Source organism: Marmota flaviventris, chromosome 12 (genome assembly GCF_047511675.1).
Source record: "Marmota flaviventris isolate mMarFla1 chromosome 12, mMarFla1.hap1, whole genome shotgun sequence".
In the NCBI taxonomy this organism is placed as follows: Eukaryota; Metazoa; Chordata; class Mammalia; order Rodentia; family Sciuridae; genus Marmota; species Marmota flaviventris.
In genome coordinates this window covers 56,820,418-56,841,620 of record NC_092509.1, presented here as the reverse complement: position 1 = coordinate 56,841,620, position 21,203 = coordinate 56,820,418, and the positions used below count along the sequence as shown (strand labels likewise).

At 46.8% G+C, this 21,203-nt stretch overlaps 1 protein-coding gene across 6 annotated transcripts in view; it reads left to right on the top strand.

Annotated features, from left to right (window-relative positions):
* Psen2 (presenilin 2) overlaps nt 1–20,948 on the top strand; it is a 29,722-nt gene extending 8,774 nt beyond the window's left edge. For 3 of the 6 annotated variants that reach the window (XM_027954735.2, XM_071600011.1, XM_071600010.1), the window contains 10 exons: nt 1,998–2,158; nt 4,180–4,394; nt 5,513–5,654; nt 7,974–8,041; nt 8,722–8,942; nt 9,832–9,930; nt 13,772–13,855; nt 14,223–14,324; nt 16,240–16,358; nt 17,366–18,076. In XM_027954735.2, coding sequence (XP_027810536.1) covers nt 2,018–2,158; nt 4,180–4,394; nt 5,513–5,654; nt 7,974–8,041; nt 8,722–8,942; nt 9,832–9,930; nt 13,772–13,855; nt 14,223–14,324; nt 16,240–16,358; nt 17,366–17,521 — 1,347 coding nt within the window. In that variant the 5' untranslated portion in view covers nt 1,998–2,017 and the 3' untranslated portion in view covers nt 17,522–18,076. Of the gene's footprint in view, nt 1–1,997; nt 2,159–4,179; nt 4,395–5,512; nt 5,655–7,973; nt 8,042–8,721; nt 8,943–9,831; nt 9,931–13,771; nt 13,856–14,222; nt 14,330–16,239; nt 16,359–17,365; nt 18,077–19,757 lie in introns of those variants that run through there. The other 3 variants (XM_071600013.1, XM_027954737.2, XM_027954738.2) reach the window with 3 other exon arrangements.
* Nucleotides 20,949–21,203: the final 255 nt, after the last annotated feature.

Sequence of the window (21,203 nt, the reverse complement as noted above, 5' to 3'; positions counted from 1 at the left end):
GGTGTATCTAGAGAGGCTAAGCCTCACAAATGAGAGGACAACCTTAAAGTTTCTTCTAGAACCCACCTGATAGTTTCTTTAATTTTCATAGATGAAACAACTAAAAGGGAAGAACTACCCCAGGTCTCATGGTGAGTTGGGGCTGTGAAGCTGTGTCCCCTCAAACTGGTTCCCAGCCAGGGCTTGGGGTCATAATACTCTCTTATGGCCTTGGGCTAAACCTAGTCTTGGGGGATTCCAAGTGAAAAGGTGAGAGCCCCTGCCTTGGTAAGGCACCCAGCCCCTCCCTGGAATGGTCTACTCGACCAGGTACTTGCTATTGTCAGGTTAGGTCCCATCTTATATATTCACTTAAGTGGTTACCACTTTCTAGAATGACCACCTCTTTCCATCTCAGCCAGGCAAAATATTCCTAACCTGTGAGGCGCACTTCCTGTTTCTCTTACTCCATGAAACCTGAGTCATCCAGTGCTAATGGTTGACAGATTTTCTTTTTCTTAACTTAGCAGCCATGGTCCTTATTACCTCCCTCCTGGAACTTACTTTTCTTTCTTCTGTTCTTACTCCTGTTTTTCTGATGGACCCTCAATGAGATCTTCTGAGGCTGAGGGGTTTATTGGCTGAAATCCCTGCGAGATCAATGGGGAGCCTTTGCAGTAGGCTTGAGCCAGGAAGGTAAACAGAGGCAGGTCATGCTTCATGCCTATAACTGGGAGGGAGTTAAAGTTCCTATGAGAATACTCCAGGCCACAATGGCTATCTTCAAAAAGAAAAAAAGTGGCAGCCACAGGCGCTGCTAGAGAAATAAACCTGGCTGTCTGGGTGGAAGGACCATCTGGAAATTCCATGAATTCCAGGGTGACTTGCCTGGAGATGAGCTTTCAGCAGAAGTTCAGCCCCAACAGTCTGTGGGAGGTTACTGGTGGCTCAACAGATATCCCTGTTCAAGATGTCCCCAATGGGTTGTCCTGTGTCCTTCACAGACCTGAAGTGTGTGTGTGTTTGGCACTGCACTGGTTTTCATGGGGTTTTGCTGTGTTGGAACTCCATTTGGAACTGCACAATAGTCCTCGGGGCAGGCTTCCCTCCTCTGTGGTCTCTTTGGCATTGATGCTCCTTGGGGTCCCACCCATAGTGGCCCTTCCACCCACACACTTGCTAGTGTGGGTGCACTTTCTCTTGTGGCTGTGGCTACCACTACTTAGTTCATGATTCTTTTACCCAGACCCTCAGACCTAGATGGGCCCTCAGTGAACTCCCCTTTTTAACCCACAGATACTCCATGGGTTCCTGAAACAAATTCAGTCCTTCCTCTGAACCTTGCTTCTCCTGTCATTCCCAGCTTAGCCCAGTGTGGCAATCATCCTAGGTCCCCTCCTTTATTTTATTCTCCATATCAGGTCCCTACATCAGATTATCACCTCATCCTTCTGAACTGTCCTCTTCCCTTTGCAGTCACTGGCCAGACTGAGGGACTTATAAACACAGATCGGATCTGTCATGTGTCTTGACTGTCCTTAAAGAGACAGAGGCCTCCCCCACATGGCATAGGAGACCTTTCACACCACCGCAATCTGACCTGTCCTCTGCCCTTTGCATTCTCTGCCCCACCTGGAAAATCTTGTCTCCAGCAAAATTTCTATCTTCTCTAGAAAACACTTCTGGTCTTTGAGATCTAGGCCCTTCTTTGTATTACCTTTTGACCAATATCTGGATGATACCATTTGTCACCTTGGATGATTTTTGTTGATAGCACAAAAATATCTCTTACTCATCTTTATATTCCCTGAGTACAAGCCTCCTCAGGCATTCCCACACTTGGCAGTGGCAGCCTCAGGCAGCCCTTGGGAGCTCCTATTCTATAGCAGTCATTTAACATACAGATCTCATGATGGGGAGGACCTGTGTCTGGGTCTTCAGGCTGTCCCATCCACCACCTTAGCCCTCACTGCCTTTGCTTCACAGAGTGATACAGGATCCCTGTGCTCCTTTTCCAGGTGCTTCCTGAGGCAGGGCCATGCTCACATTCATGGCCTCTGACAGCGACGAAGAAGTGTGCAATGAGCGGACATCCCTGATGTCAGCCGAGAGTCCTACACCGCGCTCCTGCCAGGAGGGCAGGCAGGGGCTGGAGGATGGAGAGAACACTGCCCAGTGGGTAGGTCCCACTAGCAGTTGGAGGTCTTAAAACAGGAGCTTGGGGTTCCTAAACTCTATGGATTGGTGTAGTTTGTATTTGAAATGTCCCCCGAAGCCCTGTCCCGTGTGTTAAGGGCTTAGTCCCCAGGATGGTTCTACTGGGAGGTGCGAGGACCTTTAGGAGGTGGAACCTAGTGGGAGGTCTTCAGGTACCTGGGGTATGTTCTTGCAGGGAGTAGTGGGACCCCAGCCTCTTCCTCTTCTCTTTCATGGCCTGGCCATGAGGTGGCCTGTTTTGTTCTGCTCTGTGCTTCTGCTGTAATGTGCTTCCTCACTTCAGGCCCAAGGGAATAGGGTCATTTGATCAAGAACTGGAACCTCCGAAACTGGGAGCACAAATAAACCTTTTCTCTTATAAGTTAATTTATCTTAGATGTGTGTTAACAGAGACAGAAGCTAACATGATTGAAAAACAGACATTCCCCAACTGGAGAGAGGAGGGAGTAAATCTGAGAATTGGCCAAGGAAGTAGATTGTCCGCCATGGTGGATCTTGCATCTTTGAGGGATTTCTAAGTAGACTCTCCCCACAGTCTAAAATCAGCTGTGAAATGGCCTGGGTGATGCCCTCCATCCCTGCCCCCTTAGATTTACCTTTCTAGTGCAGGTCACTGTTTCCATGGTAACATGAGAGTGAGTTTGGAAGCTAGAACAGGTAACACTAAAGCTTTAGGAAGGTAGGAGGGAAACTTATTTGGCTAGGTGTGCAGCCAGACATGATATCCATGAGATGAATCTGCCTAAGTCACCATTGACTCTCCAGCTGGAGGTACTGTCATCTTACCTGCAGCCTCAGGGCAGGAGTGGGGTAGACTTGGGAGAATCACTAAGCTGTGCCATCTGCCTTTCATTAGGCAGAACATCTGAATCTGCCTAAATCCCTTTCTCTGTTTTGCTCATTATTGTAGTTAAAAACCTTTCTTTGTGGACTTTTTTCTTACAGCCAGCTTTAATCCCCTTTGCTGAAATTTGAGCTCATTTCTCCACATTTTTCACGAGCACAGAGCCTGTTGTCCTGAATTCTGAGTGAAATATCACCAGCTCAAGGTCACTGCTCAGCCTTTTCTTGCTATTTTCTTCTTTTATCTCCTGGAGTTTTTGTGCATTTTACTTGTTTGTGTTCCAGTCCTTCAACAGCTCTCCTTCCCTTAGATAAACAACTAAATTGGAACTCTCTCTGCAAAGAACCAACACGAAGCAACTGTCCTTTTCTGATTTGGTTTCATTTAACTTGTTCTTTTGCTGTTAACCTAATTAACAAGGTAGCTAGTGGCCCTTAATTCCACAATTCCAAAACACTAATTCTTGCCAACCAGTTTCTGCCAGTATGTGTCTGACAGGTATCCTTCCCTCCTTGCTGCTCTCTCATTTGAACTCTCTCACCTATCCAGAGCCCAGCTCTTCTAATTCAGAGCTACAAGTTTACTTCTTGATTTTGTGAGGCAAAAGTTCAAGGTAATTTCTTTCTCTACCAGTTCCTAGTGTCTTATTCACAACCGAAGAAAGTCCCCCTATGTGCTCCTTATTCTAATTAGTGATTTATCGATGGAAAATGTTTGATCCTTTTTCCTCCTACCACCTGGCCTGTCTCCTCCCAGGTCAGTATGACCATTTGAACAGAATTGAGGGGCATCCTGAGTCCCTGTACTTTGGTAGGGAAAATATCTTTTGATGGGTTCCAAATTCATTAGCTGTTGAGTTGTGGACCAGAGACTGCTCTTCTGTGACAGTGGCAGCCTCCCTCTCTTTATTTGTGCTGGTTAGTCCAACTCCATTTTTTCTTTACTATTGTCCTCCCAAATCTTTCATACATCCTAAAAATGCAACACTCACACATCTCAATTACAGCTCTTAAATTGCTGCTTATACCTAGAAAACATCATTCAGCTTCTCATTTCTGATTTCAAAATCCCTGCCCTACATCACCAGTTCATCATGTGGGGCAGGCACTCCATGGTCCTCAAGATGTGGTTTCCCACAGAGGAGCCAAGATAGCGAGGAGGACTGCGAGGAGGACCCTGACCACTATGACTGCAGCAGGGTCCCTGGACGGCCACCAGGCCTGGAGGAAGAGCTGACCCTCAAATATGGGGCGAAGCACGTTATCATGCTGTTTGTGCCTGTCACACTGTGCATGATTGTCGTGGTGGCTACCATCAAGTCCGTGCGCTTCTACACAGAGAAGAATGGACAGCTGTGAGTTGGGGGCCTGGGCAGCGTGGGGTGGAGTGGCAATAGAGTGGAGATGGGTTTGGGGTGGTTGTGGCTTCCTTTGGCCACTGCATCTGCAGCTGCATGCCATTGACAGTGAAGAGTAGGAACAGAGGGCTACCTGTGTTCATACCCCGACCCATTGCCTCCTGGCAGTTACTTGCCTGGGCATGCTTCTCAGCTTCCTTCTCTGTGTCGGAGTTTAATAATGGGGCTACCTGGAGAATTAAGCAAGTGAATAACATAGAAGGCAAGCTCTGGCCACACAGCACTCAGCTCCATGTTCCAAAACCCAGGTCTCTCTGTTCCCTTGGATATAAATTGATGGTGTTAGATCAGATGATTTCTGAGCTTCCAACCTGGAGAGAAAGATTTACAGGGCCCTTTGTTGATGGCAGTAAACTTGACACATACATGCAGATGTTGCAGCATAAACAGGAACTTCCCTTCTGACTTCCCTGTGCCCATCACTGTTCAGAGCCTTCTCTAAACATCTGGGGGTTTTAGTTGGAAACTTATTTGGGTTTGATTTTGGGTTTTTAAAAGAAGGAACGAAGCACCACCCTCAGGAAGCTTATACCTGTTGGGGACTCAGAGCAGCACAGGTGAAAAGCATTGAGAGGATTGGCCCAGCAGATGCTCCTGGAAGTCCAGGCTGGGAATAGCAGGTTCTTGTGCCCCACCAGGGCTCCAGTGGGTGGGGATGGGGGAACAGCTCTGGATAAGTCCTAGTCTGGGTGGAGCTGATGAAGAAGTGTGGATGTGAGACACCATTGGATCTGTAGGGACCAGGGCTGACAGAGAGAAGCACCTCCAGGAGGGATTTAATTTGGGTGGCAAGGAGAGGTGTTGATGCGGTCATCTAGTCCATGCTCCCTCTGCTCCAGACATGAAGCTGCAAGCCACAGGTACATGGTCAGGATTCTGGCAAAGGACCCAGCAGTCAGGGACTGCTCATGATGGTGGAAGCACTCCTGTCATGAGGGCTGTGCTGAAGCAGTGTGGGAATGTCCAGGCACCCACAGTGGCTCCGAGCATCGCTCAGGGTTGGGGGTGTTACAGAGCAGGCAGGAACCAAGACCACCAGCCTGTTGCCTTCCCAGCATCTACACTCCCTTCACCGAGGACACTCCCTCAGTGGGCCAGCGCCTCCTCAACTCTGTGCTGAACACCCTCATCATGATCAGTGTCATCGTGGTCATGACCATCTTCCTGGTGGTGCTGTACAAGTACCGCTGCTACAAGGTGAGGCCCGTACACCCTCTGCCCATCTTTCCCTCCTCCTGTCTCTCCTCTCCTCTCCTCTCCATAGCACCTGCCCAATGGGACCCACTGTACAGTAACATTTTTTGAGGGGTACTAGAAATTGAACATAGGGCCTCACAAATGCTAGGAAGTCCTCTACCACTGAGCTACATCCCCAGCCCTCACAACAATCTTTTTTTAAAAAAAAAACTTTTAGAGCCCTATCTTTTCTGGGAAATAGACTGTTTCGGGCATTCTTTCCCACCCTACTCCTGTCTCTCACCATGGATTACCTAAAACTATTGTTTTTTAAACTTTCATGGGTACAGTGATGCATACCTATAGTCCCAGCAGTTTGGGAGGCTGAAGCAGAAGGATCACAAGTTTGAGGCCAGCCTCAGCAACTTAGAAAGACACTGTGTCAAAACTTTTTAAAGGGGTGGGGGTATAGCTCAATGGAGAGGTTTAATCCCAGTACTGCCAAAAATACAAAACAAAAACACACAAACTTTATTCCACTTACTGAGTTCCTCTTTTTAATGTTCCAAGTGTCAGTTCTCCCATTCAGAAGGTAATTTTGTTTTGTTTCTCCTCCTGAAGTTCTATTTTAGGTTTCCTTCACCCTGACACTTCCCCTCTGGGTTTATTTTTATTTTTCCATTTCCCTTTTGGACAGGGATGATCAGATGCTATGCTGAGGCTTTCAGCTCTGGGAAGTGTTTGGGTTGGACCCACCTGCAGCCACTGAGCCGCCCCTGGGAGTAGCTGAGTCATGCCTGGCCCCAATTGTGGGTAGCTCCTGTCCCCAAAGATGCTATAAGCTCTTAGACACTGGTTTTAGGCAGAAGGCTTTACAACCCTAAAGATTGAAAGGAAGTTAAGCTAGGCATTACCTAATTGAAAACTGCACACAAGCTTGGCCCATTGCTTTGTATTTAGGCAGCTGCTGTTCATGGAGCCCGGAGAGAGGAGAAGCAGAAAGACTGGGGTCTGCAGGGATGAGACAGGTGGTGCAGGCAGGGAGCCGAGCAGTCCCAGGACATGGGCATGAGCCATGGGAAGGACTATCAGGAAATGCCCCTGAGCTGCAACTTATGGATACATAACAGTTGTCTGTGTAAATGAGGCAGACCTTTAGTATTGAAGCAGGAAGGTCACAGGAATGGTGGGAAGAGGTAGAGGGCTGCTCATTTTGGAGCAGAACATATGGCATGTGGGTAAACAAGCTAGAAACAGCGTGGGGAGCATGGAATACTGGCCCTGTTATGGCCAGTAGATGTCAGGTGGCCAGGCCCAGAGACCACGAAGAAGTGGCTTAACCATCTTTCAGTAAGGTATTCTTGGAGATGTGACAAACAGGAGATAATTGTGACCCATGTGGGCTGGTGGTAGTTGCAATAAAGAGTATGAACAAGTTCCCTCTTGACCTGGCATGCAGCAGAGCCTTGGTGGCCACTTTCCACCAGGTAGACCAGGTTTCTGCTGAGGTCCTCATGGACCAAGCTGCTAAGTGATGAGCTGGTCCTCAGAGATGAGACTGCAAGGAAGTGACACCACTGTACCACTGAGGACTAGCTGAGGATCTGGTTTAGGATCAGGTCCACCCTTGTTTTTTGACCTCTCCATGCTGGGCCAACAGAAGATAGACCTATTTGTAGACCCTTGGGTAGGAGGGGACTTTCAAAAATAGTACCTCAAGGGGCTGGGGCTGTAGCTCAGTGGCAGAGTGCTTGCCTAGCATGTATGAGGCACTGGGTTCGATCCTTGGCACCACATAAAAATAAACAATGGTATGATGTCCACCTATGACTACAAAAAAAAAATTTTTTTAAAAATAGTCCTTAGATAGGCCTGCCTGACCACTTAACGCTGAAATTACACCCCAGTGAGTCTTCTGTCACTTTTCCTACTGATCTTTTTTTCCCCCTTAACCCTTATCACTACCCATTAATATTGTGCCTATTCCATTTATGTGATATTTGAATTCCCTTCATCCTAGAATATACTCATGAACAGAGACTTCATTGGTTCTCTCTCCAGAGCCTAGAATGGTGCCCGGCAAGTAGGAGATACTAAGAGAGTTAGTGCTGAAGTGTGGCGAGCACAAGGCTGAGGCTCATCTCCCTCAGACAACTGCAGGGTGACCTAAGAAAGACCTCCTTCTCTGTAAGATGGCCACCTGACACTTTCCCACACGTTCATGAAGTAGCCTATATAAAAAGGACACCCAGCCTAAGCAGCAGTCCTAGCAGCCTGGGGGCTTGTGGTCTGGGGAGCTTGGGAATCTCTTTTCATGGTCCTCCTATTTCTTTTGTCTAGTTCATCCATGGCTGGTTGATCATGTCGTCTCTGATGTTGCTGTTCCTATTCACTTACATCTACCTCGGGTAAGTGGTAGTTGGTGAGCAGCAGGGTCCCTGGGGACCCCTTCCAGCATAAGTGGATATGAAAGACCTGGGTAGGGAAAGATGGCTCTTGAGCTCCAGCTCTCCCCAGAATCAGCTCTTCTAAGAGTCCAGGCCTCTAGGTTCCTCTTGCACAGAACTTAACAGAGGAATAGGGCTCCAGTGTGGACCACATCTTTCTGATTCCTGATTTAAACCATCATGGAGCGGCTCTCTGTTACCACCAAGAGGGACAGAAGCCCCTCAAATTTTACATTCCAATTTTGGGCTAGGTCTGGATACTTATATAATTTATGGGGGAAAAAAAACTGTCTACCCTGTTGTCCTTTGATTTGGTTTGTTAGCCTCACCAGGGACACAAAGAACATTTCCCCGGGCTTTTTCCATAAGCAGAGCATCTTCTAAGTGGTGCCAGTGAACGTTTATATGAGCCATTCCAAGCATGAGTCATTGCTTTATTCCCCATCCTATTCCAGAAACAAATATTTTAAGTGCTTGGTTGTAGGATCAGTGGAACTGGGGTACGGGACCATAGTAAATAAGACCCAGGTTATCAAAACCTAGATTGGGACTTAATGGCTGAGGAACAGAGGATGTTAACCATGCAGGATGTGACATCTCCACTGAGTTTCCCACCCCATGGCTCAACCTTGGTCCTGCAGAGAAGTGCTCAAGACCTACAATGTGGCCATGGACTACCCCACCCTCTTCCTGACTGTCTGGAACTTCGGGGCAGTAGGCATGGTGTGCATCCACTGGAAGGGCCCCCTGGTGCTGCAGCAGGCCTACCTCATCATGATCAGTGCCCTCATGGCCTTGGTATTCATCAAGTACCTCCCAGAGTGGTCTGCGTGGGTCATCCTGGGTGCCATCTCTGTGTATGGTAGGTGGAGGTGAGCCTGGCAGTGGGCAGGGGGTGATGCCTAGGACTGAGACACTGTCAGTACTGCAGAAGAATGGCAGGTGTCGAAATGCTCAGACCCACCCTGAGGAGGCCTTGTAGGAAACTCTTCTTTGTAAAACATCAGGGTCCCATGGACACATGTTTTTCTAACCAGTAATCACCACACACCTTATTTTCATTCTTGTTCTCATGATTATTGAGCATGCCACTGTAAGCACTGGACACACTAAAAGCTCTGTTCCCAAGAATAACCCAAAGTACCTTGAATACCTTAACTACTCAAAATGCTAGCTGTTGTTTAATTAATATTAGTATGATTATTATTGCCAATATTGACATTCCTGTTTTAAGGCTAAGAAATTTAAGACTCAGCCAGGCATGGTGGTGCACGTCTGTAATGGCTCAGGAGGCTGAGACAGGAGGATCGTGAGTTCAAAGCCAGCCTCAGTAACAGCGAGCCACTAAGCAACTCAGTGAGACCCTGTCTCTAAATAAAATACAAAACAGGGCTAGGAATGTGGCTCAGTGGTTGAGTGCCCCTGAGTTCAATCCCTGGTACCCCCTGCAAAAAAGAAAAAAAAGAAATTTGAGACTCAGAGAAGTGAGACTTCCAAGCCTGTCCTCTGGGTCTCAGGTTCACAGCTCTTTCTTGTTTGGTTTACTGCTTTAGGCCCTGCTCTGGGATCCAGCCAGTACAAGATTCTAGATACGATCAGAAATTGATGAGGTTGGGTAGCTAGCCCAGTGGCAGTGAACATTCTGGCAGCTCTACTCTGGGGATCCTGGTGATAGAGAGCTGACTCCTCTCTGGGGCTCCTTGGGAATAAATGTCTTTTTTAAAATGACAAGGACGTGTCTGTTTTCCCAGATCTTGTGGCTGTGTTATGTCCTAAAGGGCCACTGAGAATGCTGGTGGAAACTGCCCAGGAGAGGAATGAACCCATATTTCCTGCCTTGATATACTCATGTAAGTGGGCACTCATATCTCTGCTTGACCAAGGAATCAGCAGGCAACCTAAAGTGGGGATAGGGGCACTTGGCCTTGGCTTTCAGAGTTGACAAGAGACACTCTTTCCCTGACTGAAGGAGGGGATCCTGCCTTGGTGATACCAGGAAGCTGTGTACCTTCAAAGACCACAGTGAGCTGTATCTTGCTGTCACAGAAGAAGCATCATGGGAAGTCAAAGGAACTCTGAGGGGGCCTGGAGTCAGCCCTGTGACTGCATCCCATTTATCACTCAGTGGTGGTGCGGGCCATGCTCTCAGGATCCTCTGTAGCCCTGAAACCACCCCCTCAGCCTTTTAGGCTCCTGAGGAAAGACTTTGGAGAAGGATTTTTCAGGGTAGGGATCTGGGGGAAGGGAGCTCCTGTCTCTCCCTGGGCTTCCTTGACAGCAGCATGGCTCAGAAGTTAGTCATCTCTGAAGGAAAGGCACATAGAATCTCCCTTGACTTGGGGTTTAGGAATTTGTATTTATATGTGCATTCAACAAATGTCCCTAGTATTCATGAAATCCCTACTTTATGGCTAGGCATTGAGGGTCTAGCAGGCCTGGAGCCTCATGGAGCTTATGTCCCTGTGGTTTGACCACCTCTTGTCTATTGATGGTGGGGTGCTGCCCCCGACCCTCACAGGCAGCTGAACTTAAGGTCGCTCTTGTGAATTTCCAAGGACACCAAATAAAACACAGACACACACTTTACCTTTAAACAAGCTTCAGGACGGCTTCTCCGCTCTCAGTCTCAGGCTCCCCAAATGGGAGAGCAAGAGAAAGTCACGAGAGGCTGGCGAGAGAGAGCACATTTGGAAGTGGGCTTTTATTGGGGAGACCCTTATCTTAGAAATTTCCATCCAAAAGCCAGAAGGGGCAGGGTTACAAGGAACAGGGGAGTGTAATTCAAATCAAGGGGTGTCACCTACATCTGAAGACACACCCTCAACTTCCTGAACTGGGACAACGCCCAGATCACTATGTAGTGATGGTCAAAGCCTCTTGATTCAGGATGGAAGGCGTGAGTCATTCAGAGTGGCTCCCCACAGTGGGGCTTGTTTAAGTAAAAGCAGGAATTTCTGGGACCTGCAGTATCCTGAGAAACAATTTATAGAATGACTTCAGTACTAGATAATTTGGCATGAATGAGGACCCAAGCTTGTAATGGAGAATTACCATCAGCATGACCTGAAAGCACATTCCAGGAATCTTCCAAGGAGAGCAGAGACCATGTATGGAAAGACTGAGACAGTGCTAGTGCTGAGTGCTCCAGGGCTCTGGGGAGTCACCTGTGGATAGATGAAGTCCTTGCTCTACTAGAGCTTACATTCCAGGAAGGGAGAGGAACAGGAACAAAATAGATAAAAACATAAGTCAGGAGGTAATGAGTGCTCTGCTAAGAGACTAAGGATTTGAGGAGCATAGGATGATACTCCTTTACATAAGATGGTCAGGTGATATTTGACCAGTCACTAGACTTAGGTAAAGGAGGGTGCTGTATGGAAATCTGGGGGCCAGCGTCCCAGGTCAGAGGGACAGCAGTAAGTGCAAAGGTGCTAGATGGACATGGGCCAGGTGCTCAAGGAGCACCCAGAGACCAGAGTAGCTGGAGCAGAGATAATGAAGGGGAGAGAGGAGGGTCCAGATCACTTTAACCCCTGAAGGCCACAGTGAGGATTTGGCTCTTACTCATTAATGGTATGTAAAGGTTTTGGGCTGACCTGACTTGATATTTTAACAGGATCACACAGGTTGGTGTTGGAGAACACAGTGTTGGAGGGACAAGAGCAGAAGCAGGATCCAGTTTTGAGGGCTGAATGGACTGAATAATAACCCAGGAGAGAGAGGATGGGTTTTGGAAGTGGGGGCAGCAGTATAGACAGCGAGTTGTAGTAGGCTTCTGGAGATGTTTTGGAAGCAGAGTTGGTGAGGGTTGTTGATGGGTAGGGTGTGTATAGTGGGCCAAAGAGAGTAAAGGATGATGTCAGTGATTTGAACCTGATAAACCTCTGCTGAGAGGGAGCAGACCGGTAGCAGTTGCAGGAGTGCTGAAAGTTTGCTCTGGTGCATATTGAGTGTGAGGCACTCGCTGGACCTCCCAGTGGAGAGTTGTAGACACAGAGTAGTTAAGTTCAGGGGACAGTGTCCAGGCTAGAGGGAGAGAGCACGATTTAGTTAGTCTCACGTGATCCAGCAGTCCCTCTTCTGGGTATGTACCCAAGAGAACTGAGAGCAAGTTGTTACCTATTAACCTATAGTTACCCTACTATGCCAAAAAAGAACCAATAGCAGTCTCTCCACTCTGTTTGGCCCGCTAATGAACTTTCGCTTCTTCCCCTTGCTCTTCCCAGTCTCACATAACCTCCATTCCATTCCATTCTTCTACAAGATTGACTTGATAGTTTCCATAAATGAGTGAGAACATTGGATATTTTATCTTTCTATCCCTGGCTTATTTCACTTAATATAATGACCTGTGGTCCACCTGTGTTGCTGTGCTGTAGTCCCAGACTTTTTTTGTTTGTTTGTTTTCTGTTTCTTTTTATTTATTTAGTATTATTTTGGTGACATGGTATTTCATGCACAGTCTGGTCTCAAATGCACAAGTTCAGGTGATCCTCCTGCCTCAGCCTCTCAAGTAGCTGGGACTATAGGTGCACATCACCTGTGCAAAAAAACCATGGCTTGGTTTTTTTTTTTTTTTTTTTTTAATTTATTTCTGTAAAGGAAGCTGTTGGCATTCTGATAGGAATATTGAATCTATAGATTGCTTTGAGTAGTATGGTCATTTAAACAATTTTGATTTTTTTAATCCATGAACACAGGATATCTTTCCATATTTTGGTGTCCCCTATAATTTTTCTCATCAGTGTTTTACAGTTTTCATTGTAGAAATATCTCACTTCCTTGGTTAAATTTATTCCAAAGTGTTTTTTTTATAATTTTTTAATAATTTTATAATTTTTTACAGTATAAAAAATACCTTAATTTTTTTTCAGCATTATTGTGTGTAAAAGTGCTACAGTGTGTTTTTTTGTATGTTGATTTTTACATCCTACAACTTGACTGAATTTGTTTATAAGTTCTGCAAGCATTTTTGATGAAGTAGTAGGTTTTGCTATATGTAAAATCATGTTGTCTGAAAACATGAATAATTTAACTTTCTTTTCCAACTTGGATGCCTTGTATTTTTTTTTCCCTCATCTAATTGTTCTTGCTAAGACCAAAAGGAAAAGGAAGGAAATTTTGACACATGATACAACATGGATAAACCTTGAGGGCTTTCTGCACAATAATTAAACGAATGATAAAGACAAACATGATCCTCTCATATGAGGTATCTAGAGTAGTCAAACACAGAGACAGTAGGATGAGTGGCAGTAACAAGCAGCAGGAGAGGGTAAAGGGAAAATGTTTAATGGACACAGAGTTTCAGTTTTGCAAGATGGAAGCCTCCTGAAGATCGTTGCACAGCGATGTGAACTGTACATTTAGAAATAGTTAACATGTTAACATTTTATGTTATAAGGTTTTTGTTAAGACAGTTTTAAAAACAGCACAATTATTTTACCAAATTATTCACTGATGTTACTGTGAGGAGGGGGAAAAAAGACAAAAAATGATAGTCTGTCCACAGTTGGACAGTGAGTTGGTACCCCTCTCCCAGCAACTTCTAATAGTGGAGCCTGAACAAATACCCAGAGATTGGAGAGCCTCATACAGTTTTTCTAGAAACAGACTGAATCACTTCTCCCCAGGTGGGTGCAGCCACTGCTCAGCACTGCCTGAGGTGTGACCCTTTTCTCCTTCCCCTAGCCGCCATGGTGTGGACAGTGGGCATGGCAAAGCTGGACCCCTCCTCTCAGGGAGCCCTCCAGCTTCCCTACGACCCTGAGATGGGTAAGTTATGGGGGTGGGGGACTGACAGCCTCTCATCACTAGAGGGCAGCTCCATACCTGTACCCAGCTCTGCCTGGCCTGGCCTGGCCTTTCCAGGAAGCAAAGTTCAGGAGTACAGAGCGATGTCATCTGAAAGCCAGCCCCCTAGGCACAGGCATCTCAGAGATTGAAGATCCTGGGCTGCAGCCCCTTCTGCTTCATTTCTGATGGTTGGGGCTGGCAGGGGAGGGGCAGAAAACCCTGAGATCAGCCAGTGGTACTGGTGGTGGGGGCTTTCTGGAACTTTGTTTCCAGGGCCTGGGGAACCCTCTGACTGGCTTTTCTCTCTCTCCTTTACCCCCACCTCATGACAATGATGGGCACACAGAAGAAGACTCCTATGACAGTTTTGGGGAGCCCTCATACCCTGAAGTCTTTGAACCCCACCTGCCTGGCTACCCGGGGGAGGAGCTGGAAGAAGAAGAGGAAAGTAAGGTGCCCGTATTCAGATGGTCTGCTCTAGCCATGGGCAGGGTGGAGGTGGGGCTCCCTGAAATCTGGGTGGAGGAGGGTATGAGAAAAGAAGCCCTTTATTTATCAAAGGTATCTATGAAAATCAAGGAGAAACTGCAAAGCCAAAGTCTCTCTCATTGCCAGGCCCTGGGCCTTTTCCACGCAGGCTAACCTGTATATTTGTCAGATGTGTTTTAAGCGTCCACTGTGTATACCTGTGCTGTGCTGTGCTAGGTGAGGCCCTGCTATGGTGGATCCCAGGGGCTAACAGGGCACAGGTGCTAATCATACTATAAAAGCCAATAAGGACTGAGGGAGACCAATGGGGTGCCAGGAGAATGGAAGGCAGGTTTCCTGATGGTCATAGAGTTCCATGAGGGGGTAACTTCTGAGCTCAGCTCCTGTGGGTGAGTCATAGCTGTAACTAGAAGAGGGGAGCACAGGGGGGCATTTCCCAGGGATCGGAACCTGAGGCAGACAGCAGCATGTTGAGTTAGAGGAAGTGAGGGCAGGACACTGAGACTGGCAGTGCAGATGAGGTGGGGAGGCTGGGGGTTCTCATCTATATCTCGGGAGCAGTGAGAGCCTTCAGGAGGATTTGAACTGTATGGGAGATTGACATGACTAGCGGAGCAGAGTAGTGGCCTGTGGAGACCTCTTTCTGGAAGCATATCCTTGGGTGGTTTATAGGTCATCATCCTAACGTCTTGTGTGGAGGCAGATGGGTATGGGCTCTTGGGCTCAGAAGGTGGGTCATAGCAGGTGACAGTACTGCCACTACATTGGGCCACTGTGAGAGTTGGGGTAATAGCTTCCCCAGGCAGAGGCCAGGCAGAACTGGAACAGGGAGCTGCTATAGTATGACAAAGACTCTGTTCCCAGGAAGTACCTGTGACCAACGCTACAAATTCAGGCATTCCCATGACCCTTTAGGTTCAAGAACTCACCAGAATAACTCACAGAATTCAGGAAAGTACTATACTTATAATATTATTATAAGGGATGCAAATCAGAGCTTGCCAAATGAAGAGACATAGAGGGGCAAGGTCTGGGAGGATCCTGAACATGGCACTTTTGTGTCCCCTCCTGGTGGAACAGAGCATGTCACTTGCCTGGCACACGGATGTGTTCACCAAGCTACAGCGTCCAGAGCTTTTATTAGCATTTCTTATGGGGGCATGATGGAGTGAATCCTTGTCCTTGGAACTAAACCTCCATCTACAGCTACCATCCCCTTCCTAGAGGTCAGGCCCTAAGTTCCGATCCTCTGATCAGATGGTCTTTGTGGTGACAGCTCCCATCCTGAGTCATTTCATTATAGACTCAGGTGTGACCTAAGGGGCTCATGAATTACAAAGAGGCTCCTATTACTTGGAAAATGCCAAGAACGCAGTCTCTTTTTCCCCCAGGAACCCATCAAACAGGCCAGTCAGATTCTTCAGCAGCATTTGTAAAGGTTCAGAAGAAAGCCCTGAAGCCTTCAGGGAGCACCATGTTTCTATGTTACAGAGCCCGCAGGGAGCACTAGTAGACCTCATGGTAGACTGAGGAAGACATGGGGTTTTGTCTTGACAATGGGGGACGGGGGGACTGTCAGGAAATTATAAACAAGAAAATCTAATGAACAGAGCTGCATTCCTGACAGACTGGAGAAACTGGTGGCTACTTTTTGAGGCAGCCTGACCCCAACCCCAGTCTGCATGGCTGCTGCTGGAAGCCTAGTGAACTGGATTGTGCTGGGCAGGGACACTGATGCCTCTGGCCTCTGGTCCCCTTGTGCTGGACAGAGCAGCTGGGTTTCCCTGACAGGTGTCATCTGCCCTCCTGTCTTAGCTTGCTTCCTGTTGAGGCTTCTGAGAGCTAAATGGGGCCACTTTCTCTTCCCCAAACAGGGGGTGTGAAGCTTGGCCTGGGAGACTTCATCTTCTACAGTGTGCTGGTAGGCAAGGCGGCGGCCACAGGCAGCGGGGACTGGAACACCACACTGGCCTGTTTTGTCGCTATCCTTATTGTGAGTAGACTGGGTTTGTTCCTTGGGGAATTTCCAGCTGCTGTCTTCTTTCTGAAGAGCAAAAGCAATGAGGGGATCTTGCAGGGCAGGGGCAGGGGACAAAATAAACCAGGGAAGTGTAGTTAGAACTCCTCTTTCATTCCAAAGCTGTGTAATTTCCCCTCCATGCCACTGGGTCACCATGAAACTCTAAATCCCAGGGGTCTCCTGGGACTGAGAATGGCCCCATTACCCTGAGCCACAACAGTGCAGTCTGGAGGCCCTTGTGGCCAGATGCACATACTGGGTGTGATCTCCTACATGTCATCTTCCTTTTAGATTAAATGGGGTGGAGTCTCTGAGAGATACCTGCTCCATGTCCTGCCCCTTGATGAAAACCTTGAGTACCAGGGGGTCAGGCACAGGATTAAAGTTGCTCTAATGTTTGAGAAAGAGGTTCTTTCTGTCTACAAGCGTATGTGTCAGGAATGGGATAACAGATCCCAGTCCTTCCTTCTGCCACACTGTCTGACCTGGATCCTGCTGTCCCCAAGGAGATGCCCGGTCCCCATCCTGGACACCTGGGGCAGAAACAGAAAGGGCCATCTCCATGCTTGCTTCCCAGGGATGGGTCACATGGCCTCTTTGGTTTCTTCGGTGTCAGTCACTGAGAGTCCTACTGGCATTTCAGTCATGGCTGTCAGTTCTCTAAAGAGAGGCCTCCTGCCATCCATGTCTGCTGTAGCCAAATGAGGGAGGCAGCTGGTCCTGGTAGAACAGCACCACCAGGAATCAGGAGGCCCACTTTCTGGCCCACTTGTTAACAATACAGGCAGTGTGTCCTGTCTGGAGTGAGAACCCTGGCCCTCTGCACCTGGCAGAACTATTGCACCGTCAGGGAAGACAGTGGTGTGTCCAGCACTGTTGCCTCACTAGTCTTCAAACATCTGAACCCAGGACTAGGCTAGCACTACTCTAACCTGCCCATGCTGGAGGGGTCACTACTCCGCCCATTTGATGTCCTACAGGGTTTATGTCTCACCCTCCTGCTGCTTGCCGTGTTCAAGAAAGCGCTGCCCGCCCTCCCCATCTCCATCACCTTTGGGCTCATCTTCTACTTCTCCACTGACAACCTGGTGCGCCCTTTCATGGACACCTTGGCCTCCCACCAGCTCTACATCTGACAGGGAGGACATGCAGCCACAGGGCTGGAAGCTGTAGGAAAACTTCACCAGATGCAGTTGTATAGTTTTACACTCTAGTGCCATATATTTTTAAGACTTTTCTTTCCTTAAAAAAAAGAAGAAGAAGAAGAAGAAAGTATTGTGTTTACTTTGTGACAAGGAAGCAAAGCAGCTCTTTGGTGCTAGCTGTTTTGTCACCAGACTGACTCGCCCATGGGACACATGACAAGTTTATGCTCATGAACTGAGGGGATCACATGGAGTGGAACCAGGCCTGGAGAAGGACGCCCATTCCCCATCCAGGTCTTGCAACCTCCAGGGGTCAAGAGGAGGGAAGGTGTGCATTGGTGGGGGTCAGGAGTCCACGCCCAGGAAAAGTACTAAGCACCTGGTCACTCCAGCCAAGAAGAAAAGCCAGTTCCCTGTCAGGAATTTCCCAGTGCTTTGTGATATTATTTTATTATTTTTAGAAACCGAGTCCTGTTCTTGTTAGGGCAGTTACTGCTGGGAAGTGGCTTAATATTAATATCAATAAATAGATGTCTCCTGTTGGAATGTTGGGGTTTGGTCTGTTTTTAAGTGTCAGCCCCTCCCTCTCTCTGTCACCCACTCCTGGGGCAATGTGCTAGGGGCCCAGAAAGGAAGGATCTACCCTGTTAAGGGGAAAAGCTTAACTGCCTCCTTTCTCTACACTCATTTCTCTACCTAGAAAGCTTTCTAGGCAGAGGAATTGTGAGAGCATGAGGAAGACCTCACATACACTCCAAGGCAGTTGCCAAAATGCTGAGTGGTTTCTTTAGCAAATATCCGTCCTCAGCAGGAACCAGCATACTGGTGTCGAAAAGTCCTTTGCTCTGCATCAGGGCAGACCAGAGCCCATGTTGAGATCCACAGTGGTGAGAGAGTGTCAGGTTGGCTGTGCCCTTTCCTCTGCATCAGTCACAAGTTACAAAGAGCCTCAGAAATGCCTCAGGATGGGAACCTGAGCTTGTTGGAGCCATGCAGAGCAGGCTGCTGTCTTTCTAGGGCTGCTGAGAAAACACAGGTGTGCATTTGGAGTTCATACTGGTAGCGCCGTGTCCTTGTTCCAGAAATAACATGAATGCTGCAAAACTGGCTGTGTATTTTGAGAGGAATAAAAGAATCATGTATCTCAGTGTTTGACAGGAGCTTTCTTTCCCCTGGGCTGTTTGAGGAGGAGCAGAGGAAACCACAGTGACATGAAGGGAATTGAGGAGCCAAATGCTGTTGGTGGTAGGGCCATGTTCCATGCTGGCAGCTGCAGGGACCAGAATAATGGCATCTTTTGCAAAAGCTAGAAGCAAGAAGCAACTTAAGAGGGCAAGGATGGGCCTGGGAAGCTCCCAAGAAGTTAGTGGGGAAGAAGAATTCTGAAAAACCCATTACATTTTGTCAGTTATGGCAATGTTTATCTTCAAAAGAGTAGTTCCTGGGTGGGGTTTTCAGAGATGAGGCTGAATAAATGTTTTGATTTGAACAGCTGGAAGAGGCCTATGTGAAAGCCCTGGCTAGTAGTTGCTGTGCGGAGGCGACATTCAGAGTAAAAGCAGACGTGGAGGGCCTGTAGGAAAGTGGATTGACAGCAAAGGAGGGAGATGAGCACCATCACCGAAGGGCCTGGGATTACGGGTTAAGATTAAATGTTAAGACTGGGAAAATAAATGCATGTGGGAAAAACCATTGGAGAGAAGATAAAAAGAATTCAAGCTGAAAAGAACACAGCTGGTATACAAATCTTCACGTAACCAACAAATAATTTAATATTTTATCATTTTCGCTTCAGATTTGTTTTTAGAAATAAAGCTTTGGAGTTCTGAAGTCCTGTTTGTATGACACCCCAATCCTGTTGCCTCAGTCCATGTTCTGAGGTCCATTTGTGTCCTCCCCATCTATGGTTTTGTATATTAGCATATTTAACTTTACTCTAGAGGTTTTTTGCTTTGGTTTTCTGTTTGTTTTTTTTTCCTCTAGTACTAGGGATGGAAATTGGCCTTGCCCATTATGGTTTGGATGTGAGGTGTCTCCCAAAAGCTCATGTATGAGACTGTGCAAGAAGGTTTAGAGGTGAAATGATTGGGTTATGGGAGCCTTAACCCAATCCATGTGTTAATCCCCAGATAGGGATTAACTGGTGACTATAGGCAGGTAGGGTGTGACTGGAGGAGGTGGGTCATTGGGATTTTGTCTTTAGGGTATATATTTTATTCCTGGCCAGTGGAGTTTGTCTCTGCTTCCTGAAGTGATGTCCTGAGCCTCTCTCCTCTACCACACCCTTCTGCCATGATGTTCTGCCTCACCTCGAGCCCCAAAGAATGGAACGAGCCTTCTGTGGACTGAGACCTCTGAAACTGTGAGCCCCAAAATAAACTTTTCCTTCTCTAATTGTTCTTGTCAGGTCTTCTGGTCAGAGCAGCAAAAAAGCTGACTAAAATACCCATACTAGCCAAACAATCTACCACTGAACCACATCCCTAGCCCTGACCATTTTTTTTAGGTATTCTGTATAAATGTATTTCTGGTTCAGATAGTTTAACTTTTGTATAGCTGTATCATTGTGTGATACCCCACTGTTTATCCATGATGCTATTGATGGGTATTGAGGATTATTGCAGTATTATAATTTTACTACAGTGAGCAACCCATCACATTTTGTGAATTTGTAGGAGTACTGAAGTCCCCTGGTTGCCTGGATATTTCAGTTGTTCTTATGCACTTGTGTCTGTTTACATTCCCATCAGCAATTGAGAATCCCTTTTCCCCCCAGTGCTGTCAATACTTGTTATTATCAGATCTTTCATTTTGGCCGATTGCCTGAACGTCATCTCTAGGATTTAGTTTGCAGTGACGTTAAGCACCTTTTCATTTGTGTGTTGGTTAAATAGGTTTCCTTGTCTATTGTTTGTGTATTCATATTCTTTGCCCATTTTTCATTTGGTTGGTTGTCTTACTGATATTTATGTCTCTTAAAATACATATTGTGAAGAGATGCTAATCTTTGGTTAATTATAGTCATGTTCTGCATGGTGACATTTCAGTCAACAATGGACTGTGTATATGGTGATGGTCCCCTATGATTATATCACTGTGTACATCATAGTGTCTGAGTTTATGTAAGTACACTCTATGATGTTTGCACAACAACAAAATCTGACTGCACATTTCTCAGAAGTGTTTCCATCTTGAAACCTGATTATATATATATGATTGCAAATATCTTAAGACTGTGGCTACCCTTCCTCTACCCTCCTTCAGGAGTCCTTTGCTGTACCAAAGTGATTTTAAAATGTATTGTTGTTCAGGGCTGGGGTTGTGGCTCAGTGGTAGAGCACTTGCCTAGCATGTGTGAGGCACTGGGTTCAATTCTCAGCACCACGTAATAAATAAAGTTCTATCAATAACTAAAAAATTTTTTTTAATGTATTGTTATTCAGTGTACCAGGTTTTTGCCTTTGTGACTTATGCCTTTGAATCTGCTTTAAGAGATCCTTCTCTACCCTAAAGATTTTCTAAAAGCTTACACTCATATTTTCATAATACAATTCACCTTAAATGTATGTTTATGGTTGTATTTAGCAGGGAGATAATTTGGTGTGTGTGTGTGTGTGTGTGTATGTGTGTGTTTTTGAATCTGTGTCCAATTGTCCAGCACTGTGTCCCTTCC